The 27,524-nt window shown below is 31.8% G+C and overlaps 1 protein-coding gene across 3 annotated transcripts in view; it reads left to right on the forward strand.

Moving 5' to 3' along the window:
- The window catches only part of LOC130673194 (uncharacterized), a 209,161-nt gene that overhangs the window by 19,224 nt on the left and 162,413 nt on the right, over positions 1-27,524 (forward strand). The window contains exon 1 of one of the 3 annotated variants that reach the window (XM_057478137.1): positions 1,443-1,825. The exons of 1 other annotated variant lie outside the window; for it this stretch is intronic. In XM_057478137.1, coding sequence (XP_057334120.1) covers positions 1,755-1,825 — 71 coding nt within the window. In that variant the 5' untranslated portion in view covers positions 1,443-1,754. Of the gene's footprint in view, positions 1-1,442; positions 1,826-6,124; positions 6,893-27,524 lie in introns of those variants that run through there. One more of the 3 variants, XM_057478139.1, reaches the window with a different exon arrangement.

Below are 27,524 nucleotides of genomic sequence, written 5' to 3' on the forward strand. Positions count from 1 at the left end.
ACCCCTTTGACATAGCTCGTTGTTAAAAAAAAAATTTTACTCAATCTAGATACTTTTTACATATATATTTCGCGAGTATATCAAATATATCGATCGTTACCGAGTTAACGAAGCACAAAACATGGGATATGATATTTAAAATATTTCAATTATTTGAAACTTTTCAAATTTACCGCGATAGTTATTATTGTATCTCCGTAATCATCAATACGCCATCATTATTTTTGTTAATGATTATTTTTATTACTTAAGATTGGATTAAATTTGTATGTATATGTATATATATATGGAGAAAAGATATATATTATTAAGTTGATCTAGGTTATATAGTTATAGTTATAATCGAAGTCCGTAGGGATGCGATGCAGATGAGAAGGACCGTTAGTAGGATAGGTGCTTTCAAGCGAGAAGAGATGCTTGAGAAAATCCGAATAATCCATGTCATTCGGATCCATTAGCCATTTGGTGGAATCTCTATTTACGATGCTACGCTATTGAGAACAGTAAATTGAACCCTTCGTAGACCTCATTGCTAACTTACCCGTTTTACACAAATTTAAAACTATCAAATTAATTTATCGGTCACTTATCTTTACTTCAATTATTTATTCATCCTATTATCCTATTATACATTGTGACTAGACATTTTACTTATTTATTATTTTCAGTTCAAATATTTAGAATTTCTTTGTGTAATGAAACCGAGTGACCGGATGATACGGAATTTCGCCGACGTCTAATAATTTTTGGATTTTTTAGGAACTATACACAAAAAAAAATATTTAAAGAAATGGCACTTATAGATTTTTAAATTTTCTACATGTGAATTTTTTTTTTTTTTTTTTTCAAATTAAATAGTAAAAAAAAAATTCAAAAATTATTAATTGTCTGTCAACTTCAGGATCACCTGACCTGTGGTTCAATTCCAAATATTTTAATTATTGATTAATTTAAATCATTCATATGGTTATATTTTTTCAAAATTTTAAGTATCGTGATTAATGTAGAAATTCAAAATAATTAATTATTATTTTTACTAAACCATAGAGAAAATTTTTATGATACTGAAGTTAGCCGACGTCTAATAATATTTGGATGTTTTTCAAAATGATAAATAATAAAAAAAAAATAATTAAAAAAATTGCACCTTTAATTCATCAAATTTGCTACATGCGCATATTTTTAGTTATTTATTTTTGTAATTGATTTTTTGAAAATAAAATATGAAAATTATTAATCATCTGTTTCTGGATCATAAATTTTCAAATACTTAATTTAACTTGACTATTTTTTAATTTAAAAAAGAAATTTTAAATTTGAATTATTCGCGCCATTGCGCGCGCGCCCCCGGTCTATTTATTACTGCGCATAATAAAATTGGCGGTCTGCGCACGGCTCTAAATATGGCGCCGAGCCTGTGTTTGTTGCGTCAGTCTTCAGTGCTAAATACTTAAACCTCATATATTTTCATATATTTAACAGTAATTAAATTATATAAACTCTTAAATAATTATTTAAAATAGTGATACTGCCGGTAAAATTTAAATTTTCGCATGACAGTTTTATTTTAAATTTTTAATCAGTAATCGAGATGGCCATAGGCCTTGAGTTTAAATTCTCCCAAGTAAATAAAAAAACGATCTCTCCCGTAAATGAAATAATTAAAATAAATGAAGTAAGTGGAATTTAATAAAGTTGTCGAAAGAGAATGTTTACATACGAGGTAATTCGTTTGTTTCTTTGTGTAAAAATAAATGAGCAGTGTTTTGTTAGCTGATGTGATGAGTGCAAACAATGGAGCCAATTTGAGTGCAGTGTACATTCAGTGAGTAGTTTGTTTTTTTAATCATACCTACACTCGGTCATTTTATCAATTTACTTTATTCTATTTATCAAAATATTTTTTATTAATAAAACTGGATTAGTTTTTGCAAAAAAAGGTATCAATGTAACAGCTCCGAGGGACAGATAGTTAAGCGTATGGTAAAAAGTATCCAGAACTGACGGTAAAGGAATGTGTCTAAAAGCTTTGGGTCAAAGGAAATAAATAAAAGAACCTGGGTAGGAAAAATACCAGGATAGATCAGGATTTAGTTTTTTGTTATAAGATTTTTAAAATGGAATTGTTGGCGTTCCATGTCCGACCGATGTTCCTTCATGATTCCTGTGCTCTGTTACGCCATTCTATTCTATCCGCTGTTTTAGCGCCATCACTTTATATAAATATCTATATATATATTATCCAGGTATCCATAGGATGGTTGTAATATCGCGAAATATTTGGTTTCACAAGCAGAAATTGAACTGCCGATGGTGTGAGGATAGAATATGTAGAATAGGATATGAGAAGATAGAACTAGATTATTATATAGATGTAGATATATATTGGGTAGGATATAAATGATTTTGAACCCCAGTTGTATTTGATATTTAGATATGTAAACTGTTAAATTAATGATACACTTGTTTACATTTAAATATTAGCCATTTCATGATTTTAACAAATACAATATTATCGTTTACCAACAGCCGCGTTATATCCTATTAATTTATATATCTATATATATATATTGTTGGGTATCTTTGTTCTCCATTTTGTTAACATAAATAATTATATGACGTAAATTAAATGCAAACAAATATGAATCAAATTAATGTTTGCTTTATAAATTTATATTTATATTTTTTGGCGGGAATGCAACAGTTGACAAATATTTAAATGAATTTTGTGTTTTTGCTTCGTTTTGGGTTTTTTTTTATGTTTTCTGGGTGAATTCGTAATGGGTTTACTTCTCATTCTCATTCTCATTCTCGTTTCTTGTTTCTCGCTTTCGTACTCGTTGATTTTGTACTCCCGCGAAAGGGGAACGTATAGCTGTGATTACCGAGTCACTTATCATAATTTCGTTGTTCGTCTTGTGGGTTTTTAGTTCCAGTCAACATATACATTCGTACAGAGACAGTTATATGTATGTGTCTGCTTTCTATTCAGTTAGAGCATGAAAGCCTCGTATTTTACCGATTCAGAATATTATTTTTTTATTTTTTACTGTTATTATTATATGTATATGTATGTAGTGAGTCACTTACTTTATCATACTTAAACTACTACAACTTGTTCATATTCTCCAGTACTCGCGGAATTCGTTCAATTTTTTAAAAAATGGAATTTAAATATTTAAACCCCGTGACTTATAAAATGCCGCGGGGGATGTCAGCGTCGCGCAAACAAGGGAAGCGCAAATATTACCAACGCGGCTACCTAGATTGCTCTCGGGTACGGTTATTCGTATGGTTCTGCTGAAATTCCGGGATATTTGAGTTGTGAAAATAAAAAAAGTTAAATAAAAAATTAGGTAAAAAATATTAAAAAAAAAAAACGTATAATAATAATAAAATAAAGTAAAGAAAAAGTAAAGCTTGACGAAGAGTTACTCATTACCGCCTGAGTCATTCATTGGATTTAGCCGAGTAAAATAAAGAAGAAGAACAAGAGTAAAAAGTTTGAAAAAAAGTAAAAAACTCTTGGGAAAAAATTTATTACGCGAAATTGCTCGTTTGAATTTTGTGTAAAGAATAGTTTTCGAGGGTTAAATTTTACGAGATTTATTGAGTGAGTTAGTGTGTATTTTAGAGCTAATATATATAGCTACGTATATATGGATGCAAAAAGCTCGGAGTAGATGTATGTAGATAATGCATGTGTAGATGTTACAGAGACTGTAAAGCATCAAGCACTCGGTTCCCTGCTAAATGAGTGAGATAGTAACGCTGGCACTTAATTTAACGTCGGTATGGGTTATTATATATGTATATATGTATGTATGTATGTGGGAAAGTATGTGATACGGTATATTATAGAGAGAGCCAAAGCACTTTGAGAGTGTAGCGCGTTTAATGCGCGTAATAACTGCGGTACCGCCGAAATAACCCACGCTAAGTGCCGATTTTTGTCCATGTAGGCATATGTCACATATATACCCGAGTAGAGATAATTAAGTCGTCAGCTATATAACCTACTCCTTTTTTTACTTAATTTTTAAATTCACTCGTCTTTAACGTCACTTAAAATTTATCATTTACATGCCCCAATTTTAGTCTTTTTGCTCATATAAAATTATTTGAGACTCAATTTATAATTCAGCTGCAGCTCATTATTTTGCGGATAAAATTTAACTTTTTGCAGTAAAATAAATTTATTCATTGTGACGCGAGACATATCTAATAATATGAAAATAATTTCGTGAGCGATCTACTTTCGAGGCTCATTAATAATCAATTACGAGAAAACGGATCTCAGTTGATTCAGATAAATTGTTTTATAATTTTGACATTTATAAATCCCTAATTATTGGTAATTTTTTTAACATTTAAGTTGGTTTACTTTATGAAATGTGACCCGGTTAAAGTAATTTAATCGTGATTCGTTAAATAAATTCCAGTGGAGCCTGAAACAAAAATATTTTAAATAAATTGTCGCTTCGTTACTTGTCTCGGTTTATTTTTTAACTCCGACTCGTCTGACAAAATAAAGTAAAAATAAATAAAAAAAAGAATCCAAGGGCTTGTAAAATAGCAGCGCGAGTGGCATATTCTCTCGACACAGCCAATTATAGTTTGGACCGCGCAAAATCTGGGAAAGAAGTAAAACAAGAGCCGAATTCTGGAGCTCGAGTAAAAAGATTGTAGTCCGATATACGAGCCCCTAAAACACTTGTCTCTGTTTTTTTGGTCTGACAGTTACCAACCCAGTGACAGTTGAACCAGTGGCACGAGACGAGTGGAGCTTTGGATAGCAGGCAAGTGTGGAGACTCGGGTAAAATTTAAGGGAGACGAAGAGGGTGTAAAATGGTTGAGTGTCACGCCCGAAGGAGACGCATCGGGCGAGACGTCGTCGCCTTTAATGAGGCGCAGCCTGACTCGCTTATATTTACACTGCGAGTCTTCACATCTACTTCTTTCTCCCTTCCCCTTCCCCCTCTACCTTTCCCTACTTGCCCCGTATTTTTATTATTTTCTATTATTATTGTTGTTATTATTATTATTTAACCCCAGCACTGCTACGTCGATTATCGTGATGAGGATTTAAGATTTAACGGTGATTGTGCGACCAATCGAATAGACCGCGGCTTAATGACCGTCCGCATGCTTCTGGTCCGCTCTAAATGTTCTCTATACCACCAAGGGTTAATCCCTATATTTTCTCTTACTTCTCTTTCTCTGTCTTACTGAACTCTAAATATGTCTTTTTTATTTTTTATTTCTGTCGTATTTTTTCGCCTTTTTCGCTTGGCCGAGCATTTCTTCGTGGCTTCGCTCGATCGCTTTTTTCCACTCGCTGCACCTTTGCAAATCACCTTCATTCGGATCACACGTGAGAAAACCATTTTTACAACCTCCTTTTATTATTATTTTTTACTCATTACCATAATAAAACAGCTTTATTTATTTTTTTGCTCCATTTAACTCTTCCCAAGTCCGATAAAAAAAAAAAGAAAAAAATTTAATTCCTTATAATTATAAAGCGTTTTTTATTAAATACCATCTTTAACTAAAAAGTTCATTTACATCTGAGTCCTTCCTACAGTCGCCGTTAGATAGCACCAGTTTAACTTGTTCACATACTCTCAACACACGTGTCTACTTGTTATGTGTGTTTCCACCTCTCCCATTCATAATATAATGTGTACCTGCCTCCTCCCCTATCTGCACCCTCCCTCTCTCCTTCCGCTATCGCTGCTTCTCTCTCGGCAACACTGAACCCTCCAGACACTCTCCGTAAACTTGTACGAACATTTCCGAACACACCCGATACTAGTCCCGAGTCACACAAGCCGACAATCGAGCGACGCCCTTCTCCTCGCGGCATCCCCACTAATTTACTTTTTAAAAAATAATTATTTTATTTTTTTCAAATCGTTAATCAAAAATTTTATTGAAATTCAATTAAAATTATTTAGTTTCACCGGATTTGAATTTTAAATAATTTTATTTTTTATAATGAATATTTAAATTTTTAAATTTCCCGCGCATGCTCGTCCCCACTCGCGCTACCCCCACTCCGAGTAGTAGTCGCCGCTCCCGCCACCAGGGATCTGACTCTCCTAGCTCCCCGTTGTAGTTCTGCTAGCTAGCAGAGATAGAGGAGCTCATAGTACCCAAGAAGCCCCTCGCCCTCGCTCGCAGCTCGCACTCGCAGTCGGTTGTCTCTCGATTATTGTACGCCGTAGTGTCAGAGTCGAATGTATGCTCGTACGAGCAGGTTGCATCGCGTTATTCTCTCTCCTCTTACCGGTACATTTTACGTTTTCCCGTATCCTGCCACCACATATCGACGCCATTGTTATCGACGACACTCGTCGACGTCAACGAGCACGTCCACCAGGACGAGGACGAGGACGGGAACAAGAACGAGGACCTCCCAATAAATTATTATTTTTGAAACCCACCAGTACATCAATATCAGTACTGCGAATTTTTACCTCGTGTCAACTAGTCGCGAGCCGGCACCCGAGACTTTGTCTGCTCCACGAGCTTCTTTTTATTATTTTCCTGCTCATCATCCCCGTCAGTGCTCGTTTTTTATCGTGAAAGTGACTTGGTTTAACATTTGAAAATTTTTGTTTTTTTGGCGCGAATTTTTGAAATTTTAAATTACGAAATTTGAATTTTTTACGTGAGTGTTTCGTACTGTTGTTTTTTTGGTTTTTATTGTTGAAGGGAGTCTTTGGACACTTGATATTGTTAATATTATTTTAAATAATTACGTTAATGAGCATTTAAGTGTTTATCAGTGAAGTGTTATGTGCATTATGTGATTCGTGACGACGTTTGTTCGTCTGTAAGAGTATCTTATTATTTTCCCGTAAAACTCTCGGATACTACGTGAAGGTTAGTAAACTCAAATTTTTTATTTTTATATACATATACATATATATGTAAAAGTATTATTTTTATTTTTATCATTATTCTTTAACATTCTCCTTATTTTCTTCCTTCGGGCAGAGGAGTTTTTTTGTGTACGGCTTGGAAATAGGGAGGTTTGATCGATCGTTGAATTGTTTTTTATTATTATTATTTTTATTTCATTTTTTTACTCTAGTATTTACTGTGTTCTCGTTGGCATGAGCACGTCAGTGCTTTTGTGTCTACACTAGACTATTTCGGTGGAAACTTTACGATTTGGGCGAAATTTATCCGGTAGACGAGACTGAAAATTTAAAATTACTCGAGTCTTGAGGTTACGGAAAAGTCAAAATTTGAGTTGAAGGGGAGGGAAGAATATGGAAAAATTTGCTGGGAGTATTTTTGTTTTTTTTGTTTGGGTGGCCGTCGAATTCGGCGGACAAAGTGCAGGAGGAAATTAGAGGGAAATGTTGACGGGGGCGTTGTTGCGCGCCAGGGATTCGGGTTTATGCTAAAACGATGTGCAATGTTGCGTGATTAGAATCTCTTGTCGGGTTAATGATCTCACGGGATGTAAGCGGGGTTTTAGTCGAGCTGATTGCTATCGCGACTGAGTCTCTCTTTCTGGTAAAAGTTACCAGCTGCTCGGAAAATTTTATCGTATGGTTACAAAGTTGAGAAAAATTTTACGTTTCAAGAAAAATAATTTACTTTTATCTTCATATCATCACGGGAAATTATCAAAAATATGTTTCACTCCCTTACTTTTCTGTTCCTTTTTTATGGTAAACTTTTTTAATTCACTTAAAATGAGTGTAAACATGTTTTATTTACTCGAAATTAATTAACTCAGTTGTTATCTCCTTGAATAAATTTTAAATTTCTTTAATCATTTTTTTATTTACTCAAATTTAAGTTATGAAAATTTTAAGTTGCGTAGATATTTTTACTCTGATGAAATTAAAAACAAAAATAAAGTTGATTTATTTGAATTATTGAAAACATGTTCATTAGTGTTTTTAATTAGTAACAATAATTGTTAATCCATTCAAAATAATTGGGAGCACGTGCAATTTTTTTTTTACTCCAATTTCATGAAAAAAATCTTGTGTTTAATTAAATTAAATACACACGCGTAGTTATTTTTTTAATTAATCAAAATGAATTGAAAACAAATTTTCTCCTGTTTCATTAAATCAGAAGCACGTTTGTTAATTTTTTTTTTTTGATGAAAATAATTTTTTCAAAATTTAATATGTCAAATAATTGAAGTTTTTTTTATTTAATTCAAATTTCAGAAAATAAATTTTAAATTTACGAAAAAAAAATTTGAATCCTCTTAAAATATGTATTAAAAAATACGTAATATTTTTTGTACTTTTTTATTTACTCCAAATTGATTAAAAACAAATTTTCATCTGTTTCTTTGTATCAAAATCACGTTTGTTAATTTTTTTTTTGATAAAAATAATTTTTGAAAATTTAATACGTTGAGTAATTGAAGATTTTGTCCATTTTTTTTCATGTAATTCAAATTTCAGAAAATAAATTTTAAATTACGTCAACATGTTTATTAATTTTCTGTGTTGACATAAAAAAAATTTGAATCCACTTAAAATATTAAAAAATATGTAACATTTATATTTACTCCGAATTAATTTAAAAAAAATTCATCTGTTTCCATAAATCAAAAATACGTTTGTTAATTTTTTCTTGATAAAAATAATTTTTCAAAATTTAATATGTCGAGTCATTGAAGATTTTCTTAATTTTTTTTTTATTTCATTCAAATTTACGAAAATAAATCTTAATTTACGTCAACATGTTTATCAATTTTCTGTGTTGACATAAAAAAATTTGAATCCACTTAAAATATAAAAAAATATGTAATATTTTTATTTACTCCGAATTAATTAAAAAAAAATTTATCTGTTTCCATAAATCAAAAATACGTTTGTTAATTTTTTTTTGATAAAAATAATTTTTCAAAATTTAATATGTCGAGTCATCGAAGATTTTCTTAATTTTTTTTTTATTTAATTCAAATTTACCAAAATAAATTTTAAATTTACGTCAACATGTTTATTAATTTTCTGTGTTGACAAAAAAAAATTTGAATCCACTTAAAATATAAAAAAATATGTAATATTTATATTTACTCCGAATTAATTAAAAAAAAAAAATTAATCTGTTTCCATAAATCAAAAATACATTTACAAATTTTAGTATTTAAAATTTAAAATTAAAATCAACAGAATAAAAAATGAAAGTTTATAAAATAATTAAATTTAAATAATGTACTGAAACGCAAGTATATAAAAACGTCAGAATCAAAAAGTTTGAGCATAAAATCGTGAATTTTATCATCACAGCCGTAATATTAATGCGAGCTAACAAGGAATAGGTATGCAGAGCAAGAATGGCACGTTCGTGTCCTCGGTGCAGTTTTCTTATCAGCTTAAAATGTGCGGTGTGCTAAGCAATTCGTGTCTCTCATCTTTTTACCTATTTCTCCTTTACTTACCTTCCGTTTTTATTCACCTTCACTTTACTCACTTATATACTCGCCGAAAAAAACCAACCGACAAAAGACAAAACGACCAATCCATACAGAGTCTATTTAAAAAAGAAAAAAAAATTTTTACATATGTTAAAAAGATAAAATTCACACGTACATACCCACAAGGTGTGAAAAATTTATCCACCGCCTTCTTTCCACATTTTTTTCCATCACCGTTAGCACCTTCAGCTGCAGCATTACTGCCATTACTACTTCTACTATTATTGTTATTTTTTAACATACGTAGATCTATAAATTTAAATGGCTTAGAGTCATGTATGTAAAAGTACGAATCGAGTTTATATAAGCGTGACTTGCTTTGTTCTCTGATGCGATCGGACCGGCTGTGGAGACGCATATAAGATAAATATCTACAAAAAGGTCAATGTCTTGTTCTAGATTATCTTGTTAATTTGTGTGTGGCTATGTCAGTACAATACGTTACGTATTGTTGTTATTATTATGCTTATTTTAACACACTATTATTATTTATTTCCTTTTGTTTGTCGTAAACTAATTATTTAAATAAATTAACATAAAATTATATCACTTTATTGTATGCATATCAGGGTGATGGAAAAAAAACTAGTTGTTGTTTTTCTTTTAACCTGGGAAAAATAATTCTAAGCAAAGTGGATCTTAGTCGAAATAATTCTTCATATTATATATATATTTACATTGATGTCAATAAAATTATTCCGCTTGGAATTAGTCGGTTTTTTATGACACGGAAATTAGATGATTCTAAAGCCTGTTACCTTTTAGATTTTTTTTGAACTGATAAATTGTAAAAAAAAAAATATTTCAAAAAATTGCACCTCTAGATTTTTCAATTTTCTACATGTGCATTTTTTTATTTTTTTTTTTTTGCAATTGATTTGCTAAAAAAAAAATCAAAAATTTTAAATTGTCCGCTAGCTTCAGGATCATGGAGCCGCTAATAATTTTTGGATTTTTTTAAAAATGATAAATTAAAAAAAAAATATTTCAAAAAATTGCACCTACAGTTTTTTAAATTTTCTACATGTGTATTTTTTTAGTTTTTTTTTTTTCTAAATTAAACTGTTGAAAAAAATCCGAAAATTATTAATTGTCTACTAACTTCAGAATCATCATTTTTTTTTCTTCAGTAAAATTGCACGATTTAAAAATCGAAATTTTGAATTCTTAGTATGAGAATTCGCCTCTTTTAGCTGCGATCTATGTGTAGATCATAGATCTAAATTTTTTTCCATAAAAATTTCAAACCGACAGAATTATTTTCACTACAGAAAATAATTTTTTGTCTTTCACTAAAAAAAATATAGTAGGCGTTTTCAATTTCTCTAATATATGTAGATACATATTTATTTATATATTTAGTAAGCGTAGAGATTTAAATGGTGAATATATTTATTAAATCGAATATTCATTCGGTATAAACTTAATACGATTACTTATAGTTAAATCTAACGAGAAGAGTACTTGAATAAATATCATGGCCTATTGTGAGGGTTTATATATATATAAATATGTGAATGTACATACGAGTGTATGTAACGTGCATAATAATCTGTAGGTATATCAACGGCTTATCTTGTAAACACAGACTGTAAAGATAAATATTTTAAGCATTAAGTGGGAGCAATTGGAGATGAAAATTACGCTCACGTATTTTATTTAATTGTTTATATTTATAATAATATGGATGAGTCATATATTTGTGGTGAGGTTTAGTCGAGGTTTATTTAGCGGAATTTATGAGTAGAGTCGGTTGAGTTGTGAGAGATGGTGATGAAAAGATTGTTTAAATTTTCTAGTAATTGGCTGCGGAGAATGGACATGATGTTGAACAAATTTCGGTTTTTAAATACGGATGTGGTATTTATATTTTCTGCGATGGAATATAATGACTATAATAGTCGGCTTGAGGCTGGATAGACTAGACTTTTGCTAGTTAGTGTGCCTGTAGGCTTAACGTTTGCTTTAGCTTTTAATACGGGTCCCAAAATTTCGATGGACCGAAAATTGTACGGTCTATATAATATATATGAGGTTTAGTTGTTAGTTGGTAGGATGGATTTTTGAGCCGAGGTCTGTGTGTGCTAGTATTCAGTCTAGGGATATACTAGAGTGTAGAGTTTTAGAGTGAAGGGTCTCAGGTCATTGAATTATTGTAAAGATGTAAAAGGATCTCATGGGTTTTTATTTCCTTTTTCTAAATTTTTTTTCACATTTGTCAGTGGACCAACTTAATACTGAAGACCATCTGGTCTTTACATAATTTTTTTTCGCAGTAGAATTAACACGTTTTTGTATTTTTAGAAAATAACTCAACACTAGACAAAAAAAACATTTTATTTTTATTCAAAATTTCAAACAAATTTTTTTCAATCAAAAATTTTTCGGAGCAATAAAAATTAATACTGCAGAAAAATTTTACCGATCAACAAGTTGAAAAATTTTTATCAATAGCAGTAAACAATTTTTTTTATAAACCTCCGATTCAGTAGCTCATGAAAAAAAGTTATTTTTTTTTTTGTTATTTATAAAAACTAGTATTAACGTTAAATCACTTTAAAGCCCTTTGACTCTTGTCGGAGCAAAGCAATTGCTCTCATGATATTCCAGTTGATATCCCGCGGTTCGACGGCCACTCGGCATTGACGCGAGTAGAAATTGACGTTGCCAGTTGAATTAAACGGCATTCGATAGATCAAGGGCGTAGAGAGACACTCTCGAAAGCCGACGGGACGCCTCACATGCATCCACACACACACACTCACACACTCATACAACAACAACACATTAGACATTCACACATGCACACTCGTACGGTATCAGAAGCTTAGGGTGCGCAAAGTCGATTTAGTTAGTCAAACTCCATACGTAGTAGCTTACACTAGTACAAGTACAAGTATAGAGTAAAGGGTAAGTGGTAGAAACCTTTGGCATAACCAGTTTCTCTATCTCTATCTCTATCTCCATCTTTCACTATCTATTACTCTCAATCGTTTACTCTAGTCTACTCTAGTCTACTCTACTCAGTTAAACTCACGGTTTAAATACTCTAATTTTACCGTCGAACTGAATTCCAGTCTACCGGCAAGTCCAATGGATTCGCAACTGGGAGAAACAACCCTGGGCGTTTTCAAACCTGTCTTCTTTCTCGAGCTCTTGCTCTTGCTCTCTTTCTCTCTCAATCTATATTACCTACAGCACGTTTACACACACACCTTTAAAATCCCGCGGGTATGAGTTGGTACGTCCCATCTCCCATCTCCCATCTCCCATCTGATCTACTCTAATGCACGAGCAAGTGAACCAGAGTCTAGAGCAGACAGAAGTGCAACAGAGAGAGCCAATGAAACCGTTGATAGGAATTTCCGTAATTCCGTGGAAACATAATCGAATATTACCGCAACGCTCTGCATTAGCACGAGATCGCTAGCCAGCGGATTGAAACAGAGTGGGATACACCAATTATTAACGTTCACTGCTCCGATAATTATTATACTTATTTTTATTTATATATATTTTTATTTTCTCGTACCTGTACTTGGGTTTTTTTTTTTTTTTAATTCGTCTATTAACTCGCGGCTTAATTTTCAAATAATCAGCGATACTTGGAGATTGATTGAATTTTTTATTCTCCAGTAATTTACATTGAAAATGGGAAAAAAAATATTAATGAGAATTTAAATAAAATATTTTAGAGTAGAGTTAAAAAATTTCCATTTAAATTTAGTTTAAATAAAAGCTTTGATGGCATTCAATTAAAGAATAATTTTGTGAAAAATATATTTATGGAGCCAATTTACATTTTTTATCATCCATCTATGGAATTTTTTCTGTAACAACAAATTAATGCATATTTTACATGAAAGGAAAATATTTTTAGTAATTAATCGTTTTAATTTTTTCAATGAAAATTTTAAAAGACCCAGGGTTCATTTTTTTGATAAACGAGAAAAATTATTTTTATTTTTACATCGCTTTGATCCTCGCAGGTGATAAATTTTGAAAATTCAAATTTTTTGTCAGTTAAGGTTAGACTCAGTACTCGATCACTCATGTATTTGTATATCTATATTTACTAAATTACTAAGTACAGATATACTAATACATGAAGTAATCGAGTACTAGGTCTTTTACCTTAGGGGGGATCGGGGGTGGTTGTCACAGCGGTCATTTGTGTCGATCGGCGGCGAAGAATCGCGAAAGTAAATGATCCTGAACTTAGCAGACAATTAGTAATTTTCGAATTTTTTTTTCACCAAATCAATTACGAAAAAACAAAAACTAAAAAAATGCACATGTAGAAAATTTAAAAAACTACAGGTGCAATTTTTTCAAATATTTTTTTTTTCATAATTTATTGTAAAAAAAAAAATCCAAAAATTATTAGACGTCTGCTAACTTCAGTGTCATCGAATGATCCTGGAGTTACCAGACAATTAAAAATTTTTTAATTCTTTTTTAACAAATCGATTGAAAAAAAATGAAAAATAAAAATATGCACATGTAGAAAATTTAAAAAACTACAGGTGCAATTTTTTCAAATATTTTTTTTTCATAATTTATTGTAAAAAAAAAAATCCAAAAATTATTAGACGTCTGCTAACTTCAGTGTCATCGAATGATCCTGAAGTTACCAGACAATTAAAAATTTTTTAATTCTTTTTTAACAAATCGATTGAAAAAAAATGAAAAATAAAAATATGCACATGTAGAAAATTTAAAAAACTACAGGTGCAATTTTTTCAAATATTTTTTTTTCATAATTTATTGTAAAAAAAAAAAATCCAAAAATTATTAGACGTCGGCTAACTTCAGTACCATATCATCGAAGATATCGCCTCCTTTTTGACACCGATCAATGTTCGTATTTCGTTCGATAAGTTGTCTAGTGTGACCTCTGTGACAATTAAACCCGCGAAACAACCAACCTCGGTCTCCCCTACATTTAAAAAAAAAAACAATCAGACCTTTGAATTTTTAAAATTTATTACCCGAAATGAAATCTTGTTAGTTGAAAAAAATTTCTCAAATATTTAATTACATATTTGGTATTGATAAAAAAGAGGGTAGGTGTTAAAAATAACGGCTGGGGTGTAAATTAATAAAGAAAGAAAGAAAAAACTGAAAAGAATAATAACAATAAAAAAGACTTTGCTGGATAAGAAAATGCGGGATTGGTGAAACGTGGCCACGTTGCGCACTTCGGCGAGTCCCGGTGAGACACGTGTACTGCGATAAATAATGCAACCACCTACTCGTTTCCCTCCCTTATATTCCGAGTATAGTTACGCTTACGTGGATGTGGTCTTTGCACTTGTACTCTACTCTACTCCACTCATTTTTTTTCTTTTTTCATTTTTTTTATTTATTTCTATACTTCCCTTTTGCTGACGGCGTTCTTTACATTCTCCCTGACGCTCAGCCTGCGAATAAGACTTTCGCACATCACGAGTTGAGGGTTTTAAGCTCCGCCATTGACATTCCGCTTTAAAATTATTCATTATTATTTCTTATTACATATTTTTTAATACCTTCGCTTCGCGGTACTCGTATCTCATATCTCATATATATTAATTAAATATAACCAGAGAATGTTGAATCATACATAAGTTGAATTAGTCATTATCAGTTTAAACCGCGATAAGATATTTTCGCCGACAAGTTACCAAGTTAACGCCTCACAACTAATTTTTTTCGTGCCGTAATTTATATCCATATTAAGTGTTTTATACATCGTACATAATAGATGATTGCAAGTTATAATATTTAAATTAAGTTTGTTTGTTTGTTTAGTTTTTTTTATCTCGTGTGATTTTAAATCGCGACATTCAACGTTCCTGTACTCGCTAATAACCGGAGTTAAGTCTTGCGTGGCACGACACCAGTTAGTAGACATACGATACCCGGTAAATATATACGTGAGTGTATAGATATATATATATATATATATATATAAAATATATTTATAATATATGTGTATGAAACTAATACAGAGTAAGAGGGAAAATCGTGTCTATAACCTCCTAGTCACGGTGGTGAGGTTACGGGTTCACTTTTGTTGTTTTAGCTTTTGCTTTGTCTATACCCTAGGACTTGGATTCATTCCATCTCTCTTAGCTATTTTACATGATAGACAGTGTATTACGTGGCTCGACCCACTTGCTAACTCTAACTTAAGTTTACTTCCCTCTACCCTTACCTTTACCCTTACCGAGACTCTTTGTCTCTGTTCACTTGATTTTTTTGTCTCCGTGTATGTGTGCTTTAATTTTTTTTTTTCATTGTGACTGTCAAGTTTATTGTTATTTTTCGTAGTTCGTGTGTGTCACTCTCGTCTGACTTTTGACAATTTCGGAGTTATTGTGTCACGTAATTATATGGTTTTTTATTTTTTTTAAATGTTGTTATTATTGATGTCTTGGAATTTGATGGATTTTATCTGTGGAAGGAAGTGGGATTTATTATAAATGAGATATAATTTTTTTTTTATTGGAGTTGGATGAATTATTTCATTGAATTTAAATTGGAGAGATAAATGTTTGATTGAGTAATTATTTATTAACGAGTTATTTATAATTCGAGTGCTTTTGAGTAAGTGGTATTGATTTATTATAGATTTATAAGAGGAAATTGAACTTTCCTTGAACTTATTAATGTCTGATTACTGCGATATATTTTTATATTTTTAATTCAAATGGAAAAAAAATTAATTTTACGATTTTTTAAAATTGGAATGGAAATTACGGCTTAAATATTTGAGATAGGGTTAAAATGTATAGAAACTTTTTTATTCCTTGTGAAATTTCCTACAAAAAAGGTTCTGGTGATTATGAGCCTAGAGTTAGTAGTTCGAGAGTTATAATTAAAAATAAAAGTAATTAAAAAACTAACAGAATTCCGAAATCGCGTTTCTTGGATTTAAAACATAAATTTTGGGTAAACTATCACAGATACGTTAAAATTGCACATGAATAATTTTGTTCGCAATAAAATTTCCTACAAAAAAGGTCCTGATGATTATGAGCCTAGAGTTAGTAGTTCGAGAGTTACAATTAAAAATAAAAGTAATTAAGAAACTAACGGAATTCCGAAATTGCGTTTCTTGGGTTTTAAACATAAATTTTGGGTAAACTATCACAGATACATTAAAATTGCACATAAATAATTTTGTTCGCAATAAAATTTCCTACAAAAAAGGTCTTCATGACCATCCACTTAAAATCAATACCAAAGCCTCCAGGTCACCAAACTTGTTATGTATTTATAAAATTAGTTCATTGAACCCAAGAAAAATATAATTATTTATAATTTTCTACCTCAAAAAAGGATAAAAAAAAAATTTATAATATAACTGGCTTTTAAAATGTAAATTTTTTTTTCCATTATCACATATTTTTTTTTTCCGGTCCGTTGAAGTATAAAAATATGACACACGAGGTAGCGTGAATTGTGATGTGTACCTAACGTATTATTGGCCGGATAATATGATACTGATATCAAGATTGGTTATCTTGGCGAGTCTCCAAAGGCGAACATCGGGTCGCGGACCTTCTTCTTATCCTTCTTCAGCTTCTACTTAAACTTCTTGTTCATCCTCATCTTTGCTTTCGCTCCTGCTTCCAGTGTGGTCTCTTGCTCTCTGTAACCTACTCAGCTTTTATACTTTATCCACACACACACACACACACCCACACACATGTAGATATATCTATATATAATATATAATATATACTTACCAGTACTATCTCTTTCATCGTGATCGTTCGTGCAGGCGATAACGTGGAATCAAAAACCACCATCCAGACATGATGATCTCTTTAACTTTAATACTTTTAAATATATTTTATATTTTTATTTCTCTCTTCATCTTCTCCTTAATTTCCATTCTCATCTCCTTAACTTAATACTCAGATTATTATGATGCACTCAACTGAGCCTATAAAAAAATGAAATATTAAAAACCAGTTGATCCGGTTTTCATAAGTCACAAATAAAGCTTCTGGTCTCTCGATCGTAATGCCACCGGTAATTACTATCCCGAAGGAATGTTTTGGATGAGATGATAAAAAAAAAAAAAAATAAATAAATGAAAATAAAAGTAAACTAGGCTGCAAGTTCTTGTAACCCTCAAAGTGCATTTAACATAGTTTCACCTGACGTTTGAAAGGGAATTATACGATCGCAAGAAGTTTCGAGACGTACCTCTCGAATTAATTATGGCATTAGGTTCGTTAGGTTAATTTAATGAGCGCTTAATTCTCGCTTCTCCTTTCGTCGAGAGGATTTTCAATGTGAAATATCCCTTAAGATCTCTAGTAGCTCTTCTCTATTCTACTCTTTTCTGTCTCTCCCTGTCTTTCCCTGTCTCTCCCTCAGTTTCTGCTTGTATATATATATATTTTTAGATCGAGATAGAAGTACTATCTTTTAACCTTTCAACAACTTATCTTGAAATTCAACTGATGATTCGACCAGAGCAGACGATTCGCTTCCTCTTCCGTCTTAGAATTGCCAATATCCTTACGGTTTTCTTTTTATCCGGTTAGTGGTGTACCCGATAATAAAAAAAATATATTAAAAAAAAAATATATACAAGTACACACATATATTAATATAGATATACCTCTATATATTTATAAATCAAATATAATATTTATTGATAAATTAGCAATATTTGTACATTAAAGCAATGATCTAATAAAATACTTTTTTATTTTGTATCTTCAAATTTAAACTTCAAAGACTCGGTTAGTTTTTTTTTAAATTTAATGTATCGAATTTATATACTCGGGGTATAAAGCAAAAAGCGAAATTACGATTTTCTTCCCAAGATTTTATTTTTTGAGCTGGAAATTTTTTTCAAACATTTATTTACTAGAATCTTATTCGGTTTACACAGTAAAAAATATTGTGTTAAAATTAACACAATCTGTGTGTTAGAAACGGTCCACACAATATTTGTGTTATTTCCCGAGTCAAAATTTAGAGCCTATATAGGTCTCTATAGCCCTGAATAGATTCGATTTAGAGCCCTGTAGTCCTGTAGCTCCAACTTTGAACACGAAGGTCCTAACATTCACTGAGAGGTCCGATTTTGAGCCTTCAAGTCCGACAATATTAGTCCCGTAATAATAATAGGCCCTAAATTGGACCTAATTTTAATTTTCATCAGGTCCTAGATTGAGCCCGCAAGTGCCGAAAACGGAAATTTGAAGCACCTCAGGAACCAAAATCGGACCTAATTTAACATAGAAACAGACTCTATTTAGAGCCTCCAAGTCCGAAATAGGTCCGACTTTAGAAGGCTCTAAGTGGGCTCGAAATTTCGACTCGGGAATTTTCAACACAAAATTTGTGTTAAAATTTTAACGCAAAATTCGAGTAATATAAGAAGTAACTTCAACACTTTTTAAATGTTAATGGTGACACAAAAAAAATGTTAACGTTTATATTTGTACCATGGATTATTTTTAGGTTATCGAAAGTATCAACAATTATTATTTAACATTGAACTAATTTGTGATAGTAAACATGATCCTAAAGTTAGCAGACAGTTAACAATTTTTCAATTTTTTTATAAAGAAATCAATTACGAAAAAAAATAAAAAAAAAAATGTGCGCACGTAGAAAAGTAAAAAAGCCACAGATGCAATTTTTTGAATATTTTTTTTTTTTTTAAACCATACGAATCATGAACTTTGTCAACTTAATTTTTTCATGTCCAATTGAAAATAAATAAAATCAATGTCACAAAAATAATAACTAACAGAAGACATTTTTTTTAACACAATTCAACTGTCATTTCAAAACTTTTTTTTGTGTTGATTTTAAAGTAACACTTAATAAATGTTGATAATATCGACTTTAGTACTAGGTAACACTTTTAAAGTGTTGAATGGGAGATCGATTGAAAATTTTAAAGTAACACAAAAAATTGTGTTGATTTGACACAAAAAATTTAACACAGACCGTTTTTAACACAGATACAAAATATTTTTTACTGTATAGTCAGTCGTGAAAATTTTTTCGGATATTGAGCCAAATTTAAAATTTTGCAGAATTTAATTTTGAGTATAGAGATAAAAAAATAATTTAGTGTCCTATGTAATTTTATTTATCAATTAAAAAGTAAACAGTCAAACTTTTGCACGTAAAATAGTTTGAAATTTAAAAAAAAAACTTTTACCGTATAAAATATTTAACAAAAGTTTTTAAACGATTAAAACTTGATAAACTATTGCTCTATACATCTGACTGATCTATATACATATATATATATATTTTTTTTATAGTTTTCTATTACCAAAAAAACTGTTAGATTGAATTTATTTTTATTACACACAATAGAAAGTATGAGAGTAGAATAAATTTATATAAATCAAATGATTCTTCTATTCAGCCCGCAGCAATGATAGAAAAAATTTATCTATACCAGAAAGTAAAATAAACAATATCTATCTTAATATAAGCTTGTTGCCTGAAGCTGTTAGCTATTCTGCAGTCACAATGACAGATATTAAGCTTCCTATTTACGTCCTAAGTCAACGAAGCGTAGTGAACTTTATTGCAATTCGTTGATCGCGAGTTGATACACACAACTACTATACCAACATTTCTTGGTTTTTATCGACACGAACTGGCTAAACCAACCTCACAACCACCATCATCACCAATGCTTCCAAATATATATATATGTATATGTGTGTGTGTACTTTTAGTCCCTAGTGCTCACCGCCCTGGGAAATGGCCGTTGCCAAAATATCAAACTCGCAGGATAGTGTGTAAGTGTAACCAACTCTTGGTGTCGTAAGTGTAAGTAAAGTCATGGGTTTAGGTCGGTACAGCATAGTATGGCCGTGGATTTTCGGTTTGAGCTTGAGCTACTCTACTCTACTCTACTTTGCTCTCGTCCATTGAAGCATGTAAAGGAAAAGGAAGGAATAAGTATATATAGTATATAGAAATGTCCAAGCACGTAGATCGGGTGTACACAAGACCCACCACCGACCACCAACTTTGATATATTTCCCTTTATCGGCTTTTCCTATACTCGAACTCACTCACTTACAGAATATATATGTATGTATGTATGTTTGCTCATTCCTTCAGGCGAGTTTCCAATCGATTTCTAGTAATACTACATACACTCAGGATGTGCAAATTAGATCTGTTAATAGCTTGGAAATATCGTTTAATTTAAACTACTGCAGTTAATTATGTGTTTCGTAGTTGGTTATTTATTGTCTTAGATTTATTGATTGGCCGTTTTTATTGCTAAAGATTTGCGCAAAGAGAAAGGATTCTGCTTGCGAAGGATTATATTTTTTTTTAGGGTGTGCATGTGTGTGTGTGTATGGTAAAGTGAACACGGTAGTCTCGGCAATCTCCTGGTGAGCTCGTGACTCACCGCTTGAAGATCCGGGAGGATCCGGGAGGCTAACAATGAGCTTCCATGTTACCTTAGTTACATGGAAAGGAAAGAAAAAGGAAAAGGAAAAAATATATATATTATAATGTTTAATGTTCTTTGTTTTGTGTGTGTATATATGTATATATATTTATATATTTAGTTGTGTGTTGGGCTTGGGTTTAAAGAGAACGGGGTTTTTTTGTTCGGTGTGTTTTTTATCTTTGCGGAGATTACATTTTTGTTGGAATAAAGAAACATTAATTTCACGTTTGGGTCGGTGCACCGACAAAATTGTCCATAATTACTGGTTATCAGTATGCAGCTGCTACTCGGGAATTTTGCGAGCTTGAAAAATATTAAATAAAAATACCTACGGTCTCTCGTCACCTGGAATAAACTTTATATTTATAACAAAAAAAATGTTCCTCTCTTTCGGAAGGGCTTCATAACGTATAATTACTCAGTAATTATTTTATCCATGGAATTATTCGGGGATCCTTTTTTGGAGATATTTTATTTATGGCTTTTTTATTAAAACATTTTTCAATGTTATTTTTTAACCAATGAAACCTTTATTTCTTTTTAGTAAAAATTGATTTATTGCACACCGTCACTGCACAATTTTAAAACCAAAGAGCTTAGTATTTTTTACTTTTTTTGCTCTGTATTTTGGACATTTCAGTAAAATATTTTATGAAGAAGGCGACCCGAGTCAAAAAACAGTTTCGGATTTAAGTCTCAAAGTTCTCAATGAGGTTTTTGAGGATCAATTTAGAATTTTAAGATTGACAACAGTATGGAAAGTTATCCTAGTTTAGCTCTCAAAGTAGTAGTTATGACCCATTTTACCACTTTGAAGACTAAACTGGAATAACATAATTTGGATTAGAGCCTCAAAATACTCAAAACATAAAGGAATAATTTTATCCGCATTTGAACCTCAAAAGTCTCATTAGTCGTTTTCTCTCCCCTCCTTTTTCTATCTAAAATTTCTAAAAGTCCGAACTATAACTTTTCATTCGTTGAAGATTTTGAGGCCTTAGTTATAATTCAAAATCGATAAATCATTTGCATTTAGACCTCATAGTTCTTATTGAGGCTTTTGAGGACTAAACTACAATTTGTTTTTTGAAACAAAGTAAAAATATTCACTACTTTTGGACTCAAATTGAGCAGCCGTCAAAGGTGTGCATTTTCCAAAATTTTTTTTTTCACTTCTACTTCATACAAAATAACAAATTATTGCAAAAAATACAATTAGTTCAGTTACAGTTGAACAAATCATCAAATTTAATTACAATTTCGTGTTTTCTTTAAGTCTGTTTTTCCGTTCAAACGCGATAACTTGAAAAATATTAAACTAATTGACTTAATTTTTGAAAAGTAAGCATCAGAATCTTCGTGTGCAACTCTAGTGATAAACAATAACTTCAATCCCAATTGATTATATTTAAATGAATAGGAAAACGTAAGCCAATTATTTCGCGGTGTGCATTTTTTGCATTCGCTGTTCTTTGTTTATTTATTTAATTGTTTTGAAACAACTATTCGAAAGGTATGGATAAAAATAATGGACTCACACCAAATAGTGTTTGTAATGAAGCTTTGAATAGCTATTACAACACTCCACACAGGGAATGAAAACGCACGTTCGGAATCCGATACACGAGTTTCCAAGTCATCAAGGTGCCCATTGTTTCTCTTACTGAGGATCTTGATATCCGCGTTGTTGCGTATTATACATCCATTCATACATACATACATACATACATACATACATACATACATATTACTACTATACAAAACAATAATAATAACCAGCAGTAACAAAACACTCGTCTGAGCTTCATTGCATTGCTGAATTGTAATGCCGTCTCGGTGGCCTCTAAACTCATCTTCTCATTTCTCATTCCTCTACATAATGTTTCTTTATATTATTTATATTATTGTGTCTTACTCTTCTTACATTACTTATTACTTATTCTTATACTGCTGAAAAATAAATAATTCCATTACATGTTAGTTTGTTCTTCGAAACTAATATAAAACATTACGAACGTGATGATACGTCATTGCGAAATAATTCAAAAAATTATTCGTATACTTCTTTGCATTAGCAGTTGCAAATTGCTCATGTGCTGTTGCTTGTACATTTATATTTCATGATTACAATCTTCAATTTGTTTTTGAATTCTTGTTCTTATTGTTTATCTACTTTTTTTTTTTTTTTTTTTTTTAAATAGCAAATTTACTTGATAAATTTATATATAAACAATGTTTATTTTATTTTTGGTACATTTACGATAGACAAATAAAAGTGATCTTTGTGGATGTTCGACGTCGTGTTTAAATGAAAACGAAATGAAAGAGAAAGAGTCAAAAAAGGCGAGCAAGTAAAAAAAAAAAAAAAGGAAAATACATAGAATGAGAATGGGTAAAAAATAAAAAAGTAAAAGTAGTAATGGATTGACTTTGCACGCAGACACGAAATGTTTGAGGATGGATAAACAAACACACACGCCTACGTTTGAGTATTATCGTTGGAAAACGGTTTATATAGATAGCCAGCTAGTGTGTGTATATATTTATATATATGTATATATAATATATGTATAGTCACACGGTCTGTTGCCGCGGCAACTCGTCGCGCTATCGTTTAATTAGTCACCTTCTGCTAATTACTCTAGGTCTGTCTATTCCGCGGGTTATATAGCTGCCTAATCGATTTCATTCCAATTATATTTATACATAAATTTAAATTAATATTATTCTCACATTTTTTCCAGCTGCTAAATATTTAATCGCTGAAAAATTATAATTCCGACTTATTATTCAACTTTATTAGTAACTCTTTTTATTGCACACCCTTGCGAGAGGGTGTGCACTCTCAATTTTTCTGCCGCCATCTTCATTCATCGCTTCTGAATTTTTTTCTTCATTTTCGTGAGGGTTCTTTTGAATAAGTGTCTGTTGAAAATTAATTATTTGAAAACCAGGTATTGCTATTTTGGAAACCGCACAAGTATCAAGTAGCAAGTAGCAAATATTAACTTCGACTCCGCCGTCCATCTTACGGCATTAAATAAATTAATATTTTAAACAAATCAAATAAATATTTACTTTTGCTAACAATGTTATGACATGAAGAAAACAATCATAATATCCGGATCCTTTTTCACGATTATTTTCCGATATCGACTTTTTTCCGGTACCTGTTTTATCTATCTAGTCGAAATGTGTTCAAAAGACACTTTCCAGACACTTCTTAGACATTTCCCAGACATTTCCCAGACACTTCTTAGACATTTCCCAGACATTTCCCAGACACTTCTTAGACATTTCCCAGACATTTCCCAGACACTTCTTAGACATTTCCCAGACATTTCCCAGACACTTCTTAGACACTTCCCAGACACTTCCCAGACATTTCCCAGACACTTCCCAAACATTTCCCAGACACTTTCCAGACACTTCTTAGACATTTCCCAGACACTTTTCAGACATTTCCCAGACACTTTTCAGACATTTCCCAGACACTTCTCAGACATTTCCCAGACACTTTCCAGACACTTCTTAGACATTTCCCAGACACTTTTCAGACATTTCCCAGACACTTTTCAGACATTTCCCAGACACTTCTCAGACATTTCCCAGACACTTTCCAGACACTTCTTAGAAATTTCCCAGACACTTCTTAGACACTTCTTAGACATTTCCCAGACACTTTCTATAGACTTTCCATCGAGATGACTGATTGATGACCGATAGATTACTGATTGAAAACTGACAAATAACCAATTTCAAGTATTCAAAGTTTACAAGCATGAATATCATTGGACTTGTAAACTTTAGGTGAACCTTCAGACGTCACCGTCCATCTTACGGCTTTAAATAAATTATATTATTATTAATTGAAATGTTTTGTTATGTGAAATTAGTGTTTTTGGCAAGTTTTTGACAGGTTTGGCTGCTTTTTTTAATGAAAAAACTAATTTAACAAATCGACAGTCGGTAATTCAGGAATTTTTAATTGTAGCAGCGTTTGAGGTGTGCATTTGTGGCCTGAAAAAGTAAACTGTCTTTATAAAAATACTTATCAAATTAAAAAAAAGAAGGAAAAAATATTATTTGCGGTGTTACTCATAGAAAATCGTGTCGTGTCTATGAGATACGTAATAAAAGTGTAAAGGGTAAAAAAAATGGGGATGAAAGTAGTCTGAAAGTGATCGAGGGAAACTCGGACGAGAGATATGAGACTCGATGGAATTTTAACGCGTTTCACCAGCACGCCCGAAGAACTATAGAAGTAGTTGTATAAAGAGAAGCTCAAGAACCGGAGCAATGGTAGTAGTAAGTAGAATCAGAAGTAGAAGTAGAAGTAGAAGTAGAAGTAGAAGCATCAACTACTCGTCGATATTGCGCCCACGTGCTTTGATGATCGATCGACCACTCTCTTGAGAATCCTCGCAATCTTCACGCTGGCCGAGTTTCACAATTTCGATGAAAAATCAAAAAGGTCGTCATACTGATACAAGCATTTCTTTTTATGTCGAGGCAAAAAAGGGAATATGTGCTTGTCTGCCTGCCGTGGCTTCGTCGTTGGGGTTTGCTGGATTTAAAGAAAAAAAATAATAAAAAATAAAGAAAGAAAATGTGGCGAGCGGAAAAGGGCTAGTAGGGATATACTACTGGTGGTGATAAGAGATAAAAAACCAAGTGGAGGATAAAAAAAAAAGATATACGTGACGAAAAACCGTAGATTCGTAGTCGTAGTCGTAGTCGTCTGTACTTTTAGATCCAACTTGTGAGATAGATATGCATCGAGCACACGCTGGTGGACATCTTCCGGGGGAAATATCTGTCTCTGCTGTCCGTTGAGAATGGAAGACTGATGGGTCGGGGCGCTGTCGTTGAAAGGAAGTATACCAGCAGCTAGGGGACGCGAATATTTTTACTGCTATACTTCTTCTTCGTCTTCATCTTCATCTTCTACCGCTGAAACTGCTAGTGTATGCGCGGTGATGGGTGAAGAAATGATAATAAAAATGAAGAAAAAATGTCAAAGAAAAATACGTAGATGAATAGAAAAGAGTTAGAAGAGTAGTTGCGGCATCCACAAGTTGAAGGCACACGATAATGTTGAGGGTGCCTTTCCATTTCTACATCTATATATATATGTATATATTATATGTGTGTGTTCTGGTGGTGGCTGTGTTTTGCGGTAGAGGTGGTAGTCGTGGATGATGATGAGTATTTTTCAAGCTCAAATAGAGAGACCATTACCCCTCGAGGAAAACGAATTCAAGTCTACCACTGCAGTGGAATATTAAATTGCATCAGCCGTTTTATATTTTTTCTACTCTCACTTTTATTATTTTTCTTAAAAATTTTTATTTTTCATCAACCGTGTATTCAAAACTATTTTTAGATTTTCTAGCGCCAGTTGTCGCCAATACTCGTTCTGTAATTTTATCTCCCGAGTGTTTTCATACCGGACTTTTATTTTGTTTGCCGAAATCTCCTTTTATATTCAAAGACCTTAAATTATAATAATTTATATAAATAATTATTTATGCGCATTTTACCCATTTGAATAATACATTGCAAAGAAAATTACGGCGATTGAAGCTAAGTGGTGAAATTTATGTGGATCATAAATTTTAAAATGTTTTTAACTAACGAACCGGGCGCGGTCTGTTTGTCTGTTGACACACGAGACTTTTTAGTAAATTGTCAGTCCAAGTGGAATATATTGAGGATGCGAGTGTAAATGGTACTCTGGCGATTCAAATCTTTGAGTGGTCAGTGTAAACACCTTGTTCTGTCTCTCTCTTTATCTCTGTCTTTGTCTAGTGTTGCCTTTAGCCATTTCGTTGGGGACTCGCGTAATGGCCGATAACGGATAGCGTCGCTAATACGACTGGGGAAATCGAAATAAACGGGACTGTGAACACTGAAAAGACCAAAAGCTTCTGTCGTAACATAAACACTCACATATACACACAATGTCCCAGCATAAAGCTAAAGTAAAGCTACTATGTAACAGTCGGAATAGTACTACCATCCAAATCCAACTCGAGCTGATACAGTGTGATGGATATACGTCGTAATTAAACTTTTATCTATACCTCGATACCTGACGTCCTATCAAAAGTCATATAATTTATGTGTTGCCCAAATTTTATTCCTGTACGCAAATACTCAATTTCTTTTCTCACTGGCTTATTTATTTTTTTAATACCGGAGTGAAAGCGCGTAAATTTGAAATTTTATGGCAAAATGCGTTTTTTTTTTGCGACTGTTGTAAAATTTTTATTCGATTGAAAAAAAAATGGGAGTGCTTGAAAAATTTTGAAAAACGGAGCAGCTTTGAAAAAAAATTTTTTTTGTCAAAAATTGGATACTCGATTTTTCTCACCCCGCCTTTATATATATGAGGGTATAAATAGTATTTACTTTTATTTTCTATTAAATAAAATAAAAAAATGTTTTATGAGATCGAAAAATAATTTTTATTACTGATGACATGGTTTGATATACGTCGTGTTTTTCTATCGTAAAAATTTCATTTGTACTTGATCTCCATCAGGAAAATGAAAAAACATACATACAAATACTAAAAAAAAGTATGAGTATTAACGAAAATT

This window comes from Microplitis mediator, chromosome 8 (assembly GCF_029852145.1).
Source record: "Microplitis mediator isolate UGA2020A chromosome 8, iyMicMedi2.1, whole genome shotgun sequence".
Classification (NCBI taxonomy): domain Eukaryota; kingdom Metazoa; phylum Arthropoda; class Insecta; order Hymenoptera; family Braconidae; genus Microplitis; species Microplitis mediator.